General features: G+C 39.0%; 1 protein-coding gene across 8 annotated transcripts in view; it reads left to right on the top strand.

The window, feature by feature from the left end:
• The window catches only part of PPFIA3 (PTPRF interacting protein alpha 3), a 715,578-nt gene that overhangs the window by 538,908 nt on the left and 162,529 nt on the right, over window positions 1–14,141 (top strand). For all 8 annotated transcript variants that reach the window (XM_073602297.1, XM_073602301.1, XM_073602303.1 and 5 more), the window contains one exon: window positions 5,231–5,453. In XM_073602297.1, coding sequence (XP_073458398.1) covers window positions 5,231–5,453 — 223 coding nt within the window. The remainder of the gene's footprint in view (window positions 1–5,230; window positions 5,454–14,141) is intronic.

Raw genomic sequence — 14,141 nt, forward strand, 5'->3', positions numbered from 1 at the left:
CATAAATTCTGCCAGGGTATGTAAACTTTTGAGCACAACTGTATATATAAAAAAAAAATCCAGTATAAATACCATAATTTGTAGACACTTTAACTTTTAGGCAAACCAATCAATATACACTTATTGGGATTTTTTTACCAAAGACATGTAGAATACATTTTAGTCTAAATTTATGAAGAAATTTTTTTAAAAGTAAAAATTTTTTTTTCAAAACTTTCAGTCTTTTCATATTTATATAATAAAAAATGCCACCAAAAGAAAGCTCTATTCGTGTGAAAAAAATGTATATAAATGTAATTTGGGTACAGTGTTGCATGACCGCACAATTACCATTTAAATTACCGCAGTGCCAAATAGCAAAAAATGCCCTGGTCATGAAGGGGGTAAATAAAAGTTTAAGTGTGTAAATTCAGTCTTTTTTGTTGTTCTGTTCTTATCAGAATGAAAGGGTAAAAGGTGTTTTGCCTTAATACATTCTCTGCATTAAAGTGGATGTAAACCCTCCATATAACCAGTGAAGTGAACAGCCGCAGAAGATACACAGGATGAAATAAATCTCCCTACATAGGTTTTACATGTATATCGGCTGTCTTCTTCTTTATATACTGTTTAGAAAGTGCACATCGTATTAGGAGATTTTCTTTTCCTGGTTAACACTGCAGTGAAGCCTGGGCATACAGCCAAGACAGCTGATTGGAGGAAAGGCACACACCCCCTCTCCTCATAGGTAGAGACTTTCAGCTCTGTCCCTTGAATTGTTCAGGGCTCTTCTAATCTATTTATAGCATCCTCCCCAACACAAAACTGAGGCTGCTTTTATCATATGTGATGGAGAACTTTTCAGGAGTTATCAGGTTGATAACAGAAGAATGGAGCAGGAGACAGCTACGTTATGTAGTGCTTTGAAGAGAGATAAGAAAACACAGTAGATATATGTGCCCAGCTCAAATTTCATTAATCAGTTTTACATCCACTTTAACCACCTCAATACAGTGCACTTTCACCCCCTTCCTGCCCAAGCCATTTTTCAGCTTTCAGCACTGTCACACTTTGAATGACAATTGCGCGGTCATGCAACACTGTACTCAAATGAAATTGTTATCATTTTTTCCCCATAAATAGAGCTTTCTTTTGGTGGTATTTGATCACCTCTGCAGCTTTTATTTTTTGCGCTATAAACAAAAGAAGAGTGACAAGTTTGAAAAAAACTCATTATTTTTTACTTTTTGCTATAATAGATATACAATTAAAAAAAAAAAAAAAAAAAAAAAAAAAAATTTTTCCTCAGTTTAGGTCGATATGTATTCTTCTACATATTTTTGGTAAAAAAAAAAAAAAAAAAATCGCAATAAGCGTATATTGATTGGTTTGCGCAAAAATTATAGCGTCTACAAAATAGGGGATAGATTTATAGCATTTTTATTATATATAATTTTTTTTACTAGTAATGGTGGCGATCTGTGATTTTTATAGTGACTGCGATATTGCGGCGGACATATCGGACACTTTTGACACATTTTTGGGACCATTCACATTTATACAGCTATCCGTGCTATAAAAATGCACTGTTTACTGTATAAATGTGACTGGCAGGGAAGGGGTTAACACTAGAGGGTGATCGAGGGGTTAATTATTTCTCCTAGGGAGTGTTTCTAACTGTGGGGGGAGGGGACTCACAAGGGGAGGAGACCTGATCGGTGTTCCTCTGTACTGGGAACATACCATCGGTCTCCTCTCCTCTGACAGGACGTGGATCTGTGTGTTAACACACACAGATCCACGATCCTGCTGTGTTACCGGGCAATCGCGGGTGCCCGGCGCACGCGCATCAGATCCCTAGTGACACGGCAGGCGCGCGCGAGTGCCGTTGGTGCTGCGCACGCACCCCCTGGTGGGCTGGGAAGGCGAGGGCGTCATAAGACACCCTCCCAAAATGAGAGCCACGCCGCCTGGCCGTCATATGACAGCCAACGGGCGGCAGTCGGTTAAGGAGGGGCTTTGAGTGCTGCTTTTGAAAAATGTTCTACCTTAAATACATTGAGCCCAATCTTGATCCAGCACTGTGCCCATCTGCAGCAGCTCTTCTACCCTCTCTCTCTTCCCAAAGGAGACTCAGCGGCAGTGGGAGCCATGTGCTTCTCCTGCTGTCAGTCAAAGCCTGTGGGAAGGGAGTGGAGGGCGGGGCCATACTGTGTGTGTCTATGATTGCACACAGCGCAGCTTGGGATTGAGTCCAAGCGGCTTACAATGGGGGCACTCTAAAGAGGAGGAGCCAAGATTGCTGGCAGGGGAACCCAGAAAAAGTAGGGTTGGACTGCTCTGTGTGAACCATTGCACAGAGCAGGTAAGTATACCATGTTTATTATTTAAAGTGGTTGTAAACTGCGAATGTTTAAAAAAAATAAAAAATACTCACCTTGGAACTAAGCCCTCCAGCGCTGTGCTTTCACTGCTGAGAAGGCCGACATGTTTCCCCGGTCTTTCTTCCGGGTTTGCGTGCTCCGGCGATGTGATTGGCCAGGACGCAATGTTGTCACTTCCCTCTGAGAGCTCTCGGTTCCAGCACGAAGCTCTGAAGGTCCGGCAAAGTATGCTAGACCTTCAGAGTGCATGTTCCGGTGACGTAACTGGTTGCATTCAGGGATGAATATCTCCTAAACGGTGCACGTTTAGGATATATTAATTTTACCTACGGGTAAGCCTTATTATTTTCTTACCTATAGGTAAAAATGACCAGGCGGGGTTTACTACCGCTTTAATAAAAAACCTTTTTACAATCACTTAAAGTTTCCTTTAGTCTAGGTTCACATTGCAGCGATTTGGCATGTGATTTGACAACGCATGGCAGCTATTGCCGGCAATGGCACTGTCTGAATCGGTGCGATGCCGACTTTGAGGTGCCGCACGGATTCCCAAAAGTTCGGGGTATGATTTGTATAGACATCTGTGCAACAACCTGCACAGATGTCTCTGAAATCGCCCCCGAAGTCGGGACTGACATGCGGAAATAAAATCGTTCAGCTGAACTCGCACAATTTCAATCCCGCTGTCAGTGTGAACCTGAGCTAAATCAGAATTTCAGCAGGCAATGTCACTCAGCACATTTATTCTCACAGACCTGCCTAATTTGAATTATTGCACAAATTTATGTTTGTATGAACCCAATTTATTTTATCTTGGGTTAGTCGTTTACATACCACACAGATGTCTTCCAAGTCTCACCTAAAGTCGCACTGACATGCGGCTTTGAAATTGTGCGATTTTAGATGTGAACAAAGGCTAAAGATACTGCTCTGCTAGAAAACTGTGCTAATAATGCAGTCCTGCTGGAGAATATAACTCATGATACTGCTGTGGTGGAAAGGAGATAAAACCTTTATCAAAAAAGGAAAATTTGGAGTTCAGTTTGTTAGAAATTCTAGCAGATTTAGATGCACCAACATTTCCCTCCTCCCTAGACTGAAAATGCTACTGTCTAAAAGGTGCCCCCTGTTCTCCTTCATCCAGAGAATTGTAGACAAAATGCATTTTTCAGGGTACTGCTTAGGCATGACTAAAATGGTTGTTAAGCCACTCTAACCTTTATATACCATCAGCACTGCGTCCTATTGTAGTACCCCCCTCTGCGTGTGATTTATAAAAATAAATGCTGTAAATACCTAATTTCACTGCCGAGATTGCGATCACATGACTGGCCAGCTTTCTCCTTTTCTCCTCTGAGAGATGCAGCGGGCGGGGCTGAGATTTCCCTGCTGATGTCAGTCTGGAGGGGAGGAGGAGAGAGCTGGCTGGTCATGTGATCGCAATCTCGGCTCTTAAATTAGGTATTTACAGCATTTATATTTATAAATCATTCCTAGGGGCGGATACTACAATAGGAGGCAGTGCTGATGGTGTATACAGGTTAGTGTTATGAGAGCAGCATTGGGGGGGGGGGGGGCGGCTCACACACAGACAGAGAGAGGAGGGGTGGAGGAGGACACAGGAGCAGAGAGGAGAGCAGATAGCAGGCTGCTGATGACAAAGGTACGTAAACTGACCACAGTGTCTGTTCTCAGCAGCCATGATACAGTGTGGTCAATTTATAGAGGGGTGGGGAAAAACTGTCAGGATCAGCCAGGTTTTTTATGTGTTACAGGGGACCAAATGACACAGGACAAGCACTATGTCATATAACATGCTTTAAAGGAGCAGGATCCATTTTTTTTTTGGGTTAACAAACGCTTAAACATTTTTATATGCTCCCTATAACATAGTCCTTTACCCTTTGAGTTCTGATCCACTTTCATATGTATCTATAAATGTTATTTAAACATTTTTTACATTATCAGTGTATGAAAATCATGTACTTAACATGCACATGCTCAGTGGCATCCTGGGAAGCCTGAGACTAGCTCCCAGGAGTCTGGGAGAGGCTAGAAACACGCCTACTCCCACGGGAGGAGAACCAGGAAGTGCAAAGAAGAATAGAAAAATAAAAGGTAATTACAGCGATTTAAATTTTTTTAAACGGCATGTCAGCATCTAGGCAAGGAAGAGAATACATACAGATATTGTTCAAAATTTGGGTGGAGCCCCGCTTTAAATAAACATTTTTTACTTAGCTGCTTCGTTCAATGGTATTGCACAGAGTTGTCCCGAACCTCCTCTTTTGCGGTCCCCTGCTGGTGCCCTCGGCAACTTCTTTTCTCTGTTTGCCCCCATAGGAAGCCGCTTGATACAGTGGTATACCTGAGGGCTTGCTCCAATAGCAGGCTGTGTGCAACCATAGGCACACATAGCGTGGCTTGGCCCCATCCCCACTCCCTCCTTGCAGGATTTGATTGACAGCAGCAGGAGCCTGTGTCCTGTGAGGAGACACATTTAAAGGGTAGTTATAGTCTTAAAACATCTATTTGACCTAGATGCCTCATAGTTATTGGCAGCCCCATAGCAGCCAATACATTTTGCTTTCTCCACTACTTGTTTACCTCATTTATTACCTTTATAGTTGTATCCCCCATTTAACAGCACCTGCTGTCAATTGTGTTATTTCAGAGAACCTTGTTAGGAGATGTTAGACCTGGATGATATAAAGTTTAGATGGAGATCTCTTACCATTATGTTAATCCTTTTTTTATTTATTTTGTATTTTTTCTTATGATTGTGAAGTACAACAAAATGTGTCAGCGCTAAACACATAAATAGTAATGGTATTATTTTTTTTTTTTTACATTGTCTCTTTTGCCAGGCTTATACAGGAAGAGAAGGAGACTACTGAGTTGCGCGCAGAGGAGATAGAAAGCAGGGTTACTAGTGGCACTCTTGATGGATCTCTGGGACGTTACCGCTCAGCTAGTTCTATTCCAACTTCTGTCACCACTTCTACTCTGGCCAGCCCCTCCCCACCCAGTAGTGGACACTCAACCCCACGGATTACCCCCCATAGTCCAGCTCGAGAGGGCGAGAAATTTGTGAGTATTGTTTCTTAAATTTGCGATTCTAGTAAATGTTTTAAATCTGTTTATGTCTTCTCCCATTTCATCACTAACCTGGTGTTGGCTAAAAGAAAAGGAGACTTGACCCTTTTCCACAAGACCCCGGGCCTTTACGACCCTTACATTGCCAGGGCACATGAGGATGCTATATGTCTCATGGTGGCCCATCTAGTGTTGACAGCCATGATCCCACACCTCCTAACTATTTTTTCCCCAAACCATTGAGGGCTTTAACTCTAATTGGAGATCTAAAGCTTTCCATTACTTTAAAACACACTAAATGAATATTGTAAATCTTCAGGATCCAGGTTTCCTTCCGCTTTCTGCCCAACATTTCTTAGAAAGCTCTACCCTATCTTTCATATGGCTAGCTCTTAAAACAAAGTTTAAGATGCCCCCTGGAGATAGATAACCCTATTGGCAGACACCCCCTCCTTCAGGGTAAACTATATGATGCACCAGTCAGATTCCAAACCAGGTTCCCACATTATGAGAGTAATTTCTCAACATAAACAGGGAGCTTTGATAGAAATGGGAGAGTCGAACCTGACCTTGGACTATATGCTAGATTGTCAAGACTCCCTGGTATCCGCCCCCACCCACAATACCTCCCAGAACTCCCACCTGAAGACAGTTCTCTAATCTCTTTACCTTATGGACACTTTATGAGAGTTCCATCCCTGGACCAAAGACTTTACATACATCTCCAACCCCCATCAAATTTTCTGTAGGATCAACCATATCTTCTTACCATTCCAAAAATTACCCCTCATCTCCAAAATTGATATCTATACCACACAATAGTTGGACTACAACACCCCCCCAACTAAAGTATAGACTATCACCACATGGTACACCTGTCTTCAAATGGTGACTGAACAAATCTTTAAAGCATATTTATAGTCAAAATGTACAATTATATATTAATTTTCACATTGCATTTCAGTTATTTCTACCCCCTTAAAATAAAATCTAAATTATCTTGTCAAAGTTTGTAAACGTACTTAGTGAAGATCCCTGCACATTTACTTCCTGAAATTCTGTGATGCGTATTCACTATACCATGTGAGTAGGCACTGTTGTGTCACACATTTCATAGAGCCTGTCTTCTGAACTACAGAGGTGCTGTGAGGAGGACTTTCAGGAGGCGAAGTCAGTACAGGAATTACTGCTTGCAGACAGCAAGGCACTAAGCTGAAAAGCAGGCAGAAAATCGTGGAAAGGGATGGCCAGCAGACAGGCAGCACTTACAACACGAAAGTAGTTTTTTTTTTTTTTTAAACTTACTGTATATTGGATTGTATATAATCACTATTGTTTGTATTGCTATTTCAAAGCTGATAAAACCTGTGATCATAGAATTCCTTAATTACCACTCAGGATACTTCCCTTCAAATTCAAACCCATATACAGAATGTTTTCTCTGTAAAACTTACACTCCTCTTTCCCAGTCATTCTATGTGATGCCCAAAAGGCAACCTTATGAAATCATCTGATTCAAATAGCTACTTGCCAAGTCAATTGCACAAAAGCAGAATAAAAGAATTACATAACCTATCAGCCCCCTGCAGAGAGTGTATGGAAATCCCAGCTGATTCCTTCTTGATTACTAGATCACTTATCTACAGTGAAGGCTAAAACATTTTACGCTGGTCTAAGCCTAGATATTACTCTTGTGCCAACAAACCAGCCTCTAAGTTGGCAGACTTAAGTCTACTGCAAAACCCCTTTCCCCAACCACACTTACATTGACAACCTCGCCTCTGGTCCATCCAAAATAGTTTGTCTTTGCAGTCTTCCTCACTACCCACTATAACCATGAACTTATTCCAGGAAATAGGAAAACCATTTTCAAAACTTCACTTTTCCCAATCTCAGTGGACATAAGAAGTACTCAAGACATTTACAGACTCTCATACATAGGGATAAGGTAGAGTTTTTCCATGGGCACCAGGCTAGAATTGAAGTTAGGAAAGTAGTCCACCCTAGTCATCTGCTGCAACGCAAGGTTCCTTTCACCCTTTTTGTTCCCTCAACATCTTCAAAGCATTTGACTATTATAGGTTTACTTGAAAGATATTCACTATAAATGGGGTTTCGGGGGATCTGTTTTTTGTGGGGTCACTGCCTTGTATTTGAACCTTTCTGCCATGGTGCAATATGTATGGCATTACTCTTGTCTCTTTTAAATACACTGGGGCATGAGGAAGGCTGCCCGCTTTCTTTCTTTTCTTTTTTTTTTTTCTTTATCATCTTGGGCTTGAACCTTTGGCGATTGCCATCAGGGAAATTTGGGATGTCTCCGGGTCACTAATGCAGGATATAAATACAAAATCAACCTTTTCACAGATGATGCCCTCCTGACTCTTACTAATCCCCACATATCTCTCCCCAACCTTTGCTGTGCTCTCGACCAATTTGCCCAGTTCTCTGGCCTCAAAATATTTCCTTGTCAAAAGAAGTTTATTGAGTATACAATGTTATAAAGATACATAAAGATACATAAAGTAAGTTTACAAGGATCTATAAAGTAAGCTCATTGTTTTACAGTAGGGTTTATATAGGTAAATATCATGAAATTTCAAATATTAAACATTGGGTTCACGTAAACCTAAATTAAAGATATATATCATTTCCTTAGTTACTTTTGTAGGTAATTAAATGATTTATACCTACTATACATATTGTTTACAAGTAGAGTGTATATAGGTCAAATAAATTCTGATAATGAGCTTTAATCGTAAGGTGGAGAAAAGGAAAGAGAAGGAAGAAAAAGGGTTGAAAGGTAGAGGTATGGTCCACAAGGTTGTCCCGCTCGTCAGTTTATTATTCTTTTTAGTTCTCTTTGAAGCCTTAGAATGGGTGTCTCTGTAAGTCATTTAATCTGTTACCATGGCAACAGGACAGAGTCATTGAAATTTGACAGGAACTGTTGTTTTATCCAAGGATGCCAAAGTTTTTCAAATTTGATTTTGATCGATGGCTACCATCTTAGCATGGGACATTGTATTATTCATTCTGTGAATTGTTTCTGCTAGTACCAATGTAGAAGATTTCCATGCCTTGGCCACTGTTTGTTTTGCAGCCGTTATTAGTTGGATCATAAGTTTGAATTGAGAGAGTGTTAACCATTCCGGTTTTAGATTAAGTAAAGTTAAATATGGATCTGGTTGTATTATTTTTTTAAATATTTTAGATGCAATCACGAAGACTTCCTTCCAGAAGGTTTGGATTACTGGGCACGTCCACCATATGTGTAAATATGTGCCTATTTCTGGGCATCCTCGAAAACAAAGAGTTGAGGTATTAGGTGAATATTTTGCCACTCTAGCGGGTACAAGGTACCAGCGAGTTAGGACTTTATAATTTGTCTCCAGTGCTAAGATGTTGGGTGAAGATGACTTAGATGTGAGCCATATGTTAGACCAGTCCGTGTCTTCTAAAGTTCGTCCCAGGTCCTCCTCCCACCTCTGAACATAAGAGGGTCTATTAAGATTTGCTACTCCATATAATTGATTATAAAGTGATGAAATTGTACCTTTAGCAAATGGATCTTTTGTACAGATTGATTCAAAAATGGATAATTGGGATAATGGTGTATCCCCCTTTAGGAATGGTGTATAGAAATTTTTGATTTGGAGATATCTAAATATCTCAGAGTTTGGTAGATCATATTTTTCTCTAAGCGATGGGAATGAAAGGAATGATTTAGATGCTATGAAGTCATTTAGTGTCTGAATGCCTGATGTTGTCCAAGCTTTAAAAGAATTTGGGTAGATCCATGCCGGATAAAAGGCCGGATTTCTGATAAAAGAAAGGAGAGGATTGTGTGGAGATTGTAACTGATATTTGGTTTTTAGTTTATCCCAGAGAGATAAGAAGTGTTTAGTTATGGGATTATGAATTTTAAAGCGGTCTTTAGGATCAAGCCATAATAAATTTGATATTAATAGAGGGTCATTTTCTGAAGCCTCTATAAATACCCATAATGGGATTTCCTGTTTTGCATGGTATTTGGACAGACTGGCCAAATGTGCTGCTCTGTAGTAGTTAGTAAAATTAGGGTATCCCAGGCCTCCTTTATTTTTGGGAAGATGTAGTGTGTGTATAGGTATACGTGGTTTAGAAGAGCCCCATATAAACGAAGTTGCTCTTTTTTGTACTATTCTTAAAAAATAGGAAGGAATTGGAATAGGGAGGACTCTGAATAGATAAAGCAATTTGGGTAGAATAGTCATTTTGATTGCATTAATCTTCCCTATCCAGGATAAAGGAAGTTGCGACCATTGTTTTATTAGATTTGTGATCTGTCTTAATACTGGAGGATAATTGGTTGAGAATAAGTCAGAATGAGATGCTGTTAAATGAATTCCAAGATATGGGATTGATTTTTCTGCCCATGTGAATGGGAGTGCAGCCCTAGCCGGGATCAATTCCATGTTTGTGAGTGAAATATTAAGCACTAGGCATTTCTTAGGATTAATCATAAGGCCGGATAGGGCTGCAAATCCATCAAGAGCTGGTATTAAGTTAGGACCAGAGACCTGTGGTGATGATAGAAAAAGTAATATATCGTCTGTAAATATACATAATTTGTGTGTAATACCTCCTACTTCAATGCCAGTTATAGTTTGGTTTGTTCTGATGTATTGGGCCATGGGTTCGAGTATAAGGGCAAATAATAAGGGAGATAATGGGCAACCCTGTCGAGTACCTCTTTCGATATTAAAGGCTTCAGATTTGTATCCAGCATATTTTATATAGGCTTTGGGTTTATTATATAATGCTTTGATCCATGTTAAAAAGTGGGGTCCAAAACCCCATTTTTGTAATGAATATTGCATATATTGCCAGGATACTGTGTCAAATGCCCTCTTAATATCGAGAGATAGAAAACATAAAGGGATTTTCCGTTTTTTAGCAATATGTGCCAATAACACTGCCCTGCGTATATTATCGCCTGCCTGTCTAGTTGGCATGAAGCCTACTTGATCTCTATGTATTAATTTTCCTATAATGCTATTGAGGCGTTTTGCTATTATTTTTGCTAATAATTTAATATCGAGGTTTAACAGAGAGAGAGGCCGATAATTCACACAGGAAGTATCATCAGAAAGGGGTTTTGGGATCATACAAACAATTGCCATTAGTGTTTCTTGCCGAAAAGAATGTCCATCTAGAAGTTTGTTAAAAGTTTCAGTGAGAATGGGAGAGAGTATTTTTGAGAATGTTTTATAGTATAAAGCTGAGTAGCCGTCTGGGCCTGGTCTTTTGTTAAGTTTTAGGTCTTTTATGGCGTTAGCAACTTCATCTATAGTTATAGGCTCATCCAAACTGCTTTTTTGATTCTGAGATAACTCAGGTAAGGTTATTTTTGAGAAGAAGGATTCAGCTTCTGTAGGATTAAATTCATTGTTTGTCTTGTATAAAGTTGTGAGATGTGAGTGAAATTTATGGACTATTTTAACTGGATTACAAGTGTAAACATTTTTTGATAATTTCAAACATATTGGTTTGAAAGATTTGTTAGTTGAATTTAATGCCCGAGCCAAATATGTACCTGGTTTGTTTGTATTCATGTAGAAATTGTGTTTGGAGCGTTTGAGGGATTTATCAACTGACTCAGTGAGAAATAGATCGTATTCCAATCTAGATTTTTCCAGATGAGATTTTGTACTCTGAGATGGATTATCTTGAAATGATATGTAGGCTGCATTAAAATTGAGTTCTAGTTTTTTTGCTAGATTTTTGCGTTCCCGTTTAAATAGTGCCATTTGTCTTTGTATTGTACCACGCAAGACAGGCTTATGAGCTTCCCACAGTGTTATTGGGGAAATGTCTGTTGTGTTATTAATTGATATGTATTCCTTTAAAGCTTGTTCAATGGCCATCAGATGTAGTGGGTGTTTGAGCATTATGTCCGGTAAGTACCACGTTGGGTCATGCGCTTTTGGTATGGCTGAGGCTATAGTAGTGTATACTGCATTATGGTCAGACCACGGAATCGGAATTATATCTGATGCAATAATTTCTGGTATCATTCCTATTGTTAGAAAAATATGATCTATTCTGGTGAAGGTTTGATGAGGGTGCGAGAAATAAGTGAATTTCTTTTTCATTGGGTTACTTTCTCTCCATGAATCTACCAGATTGTATTTGGAAAGAAGTTGAGAAAAAGGTAATCTAGAGGTTATTTTGGATGGTGTAAAAGGTGATTTATCTAGAAATGGGAGGAGGACCTGGTTCGAATCCCCACACATTATCACTGTTCCTATTTTGTGTGTATTAATCACTTGTAATATATGTGAGAGGAATGGTGTAGGTTGTTTGTTAGGAGCGTAGTAGGAAATCACCGTGATTTATCCATTATATAACCCATGAGTATCAGGTATCTACCTTCTGGGTCTTTAATTTCTGATGATAAGGTGAATGGTGTGGATCGGTGAAATGCAATTAGAGTTCCCCTTTGCTTGGTACAGGCAGAAGCTGTGTAAATTTGTTGATAAAAAGGAGAAATATATTTTGGAGTAGAATCTTTGGTGAAGTGTGTTTCTTGGAGGCATACTATGTGAGCCTTCTTGTTATGGAAAGTACGGAAGGCTTTGGTCCTTTTTTGAGGGACATTTATTCCCTGAACATTCAGGGAAAGTATATTCAGTGGTGCCATGGCAATAGATCAAATAGTTTTGACTTACTTTTTGTTATGCAGAGCTGACTGCGCAGATCAACCTGTGTGGACTGAAGAGATGAATAGATAGAAAAGAAACCAGTGAATTCTGGAGTAAAGAGTAAACAAAAAACATATGAGATTAGATGATACATTGTATAAATTATTTTTTGCAAGTAATCACAATTTACCCGTGAAAGAGAATAAATATCTCTCTCAGGGGAATAAGTGCCTTCGTCACACTCCCACATAATATGGTTGGGAGAATGAGGAGGGCTAATGGGGGTACACGGATCTTCCACTTACAGGAGAGAAGTGCTATGTCAAAAGACATCAAAATGATGTTTCATTAATTGGAGTGCAGAATATAGTTTTTGTTGAAATTATTTATTCCAGGGTGGTTGTATATGGTTAGTCTTGCCCTAGGCTAAATAATTCAGTTAGAAAGGCACTGTTAATAACTTTGCTATTGATGAAGATAGTTTGAATTATTTTGGGATTTTAACCCTTTTAGAGTAAACAATTACATATTTTATTCATATGTAACTGTTTAGACATGTTAACTCATAAAATTGAGGTTGTATTGCTTCAGATTAGAATAAACAAAAACATAATTCTAGGAACTAGTTAGGTAATAATATATTTGTTTTAAGAAAAGAAAGAAAAAGCTTCCATTACTTCTGGATTATTGAACATATTTGTCCTAAAAAGTAATAAATCTATTGTTATTACCTGATAATATATAACTGAACAAGAATTTCCTTATTTCACTTATATATTCTAAGGCTATATGAATCAGAAGTAATAAGAAATATAACTGGAATGTAACATGATCCCACACAGTGTGTGACTATCAGAATGCAGTTACATTCAGTTATAAATATAGGTTTTTTATAGAGAACCATCTCTTAGTATAATAAATGAAGAGATATCAGGAATTAGGATGTCAGTCCATTGAATCTTCTTGGTCCATGGATGATGTGGCATAACGGCCTCTTTTGTGAGAATGATGATTCCCATTTTGTTCTGAAATTTTCTGGGTGCTGCCTGAAGGTGAAGATGATGCCATTCTTCTGCGTGTGGGAGTGTTGCTGCTTGTGGGTTCTGTCAGATTTAATTTTAAAAGGGTTTGTTGTAGTTCATCTGCTGATCTGCTTCTGTAAATTGTACCTTGGTAGTTAAATCTGACTGAAAAGGGGAAGCCCCATTGATACATAATGTTGTGGCGTTGCAGTTCCATTAGTTGGGGTTTCATGGATTGTCTTTTAGTAATAGTAAGTTGGGATAGGTCAGCAAAAATTTGATAATTGTGTCCTTGAAAATTAAGTTCCTTTTTTTCTCTTGCAGCAATTAGTATTTGTTCTTTCGTTCTGTAATAATGAAATTTTGTGATTATATCACGTGGGGGTCCATCTTTCTTTTTGGCTGTGAGGGCTCTGTGTACTCTGTCCAGTTCTAAACGTTCAATAGGGATATCTGGCTTTAGTTCTTGTAATAGAGCAGTAATAGTAGATTGCAGGTCTGTCACAGTTTCAGGTATTCCCCTTATGCGCAAGTTTGAACGTCTGGCTCTATTTTCGTAATCTTCGAGTTTAGTTTGAAGTATTAAATTCTCTTTTTTTAATTGTTCCAATTCTGTTATATTTTCTTGGGTTGTAATTTCAATTTCATCCATTTTTATTTCTAAGGCTGCGGTGCGGTTTCCCAGCTCTCTTATTTCTTTGGTTAGGCTTTTTGTTATTTGGTCTGAGGTTTGTTTTAAAGCCTTATGAAGCATCTTTTCAAATTGTAATAATATTACTGGGGATACTGAGGAGGCTTGTGGAGAAGTTTGTGAGAGGATTTGTTCTGTATCTGACTCAAATGGAGAGTCTTGCTGTGACATTTTCTGTCTGTGAGAGCGCCCTGATGCTGTATCTTGTGAGGTGACTGGAGCTGCTTCAGCTGCAGTGAGTGCCTGTGAGCTCTTTGTGAGGTGATTTTTATTTCTGCCACGG

The sequence above is a fragment of the Aquarana catesbeiana genome, linkage group LG10 (assembly GCF_042186555.1).
Source record: "Aquarana catesbeiana isolate 2022-GZ linkage group LG10, ASM4218655v1, whole genome shotgun sequence".
NCBI lineage: Eukaryota > Metazoa > Chordata > Amphibia > Anura > Ranidae > Aquarana > Aquarana catesbeiana.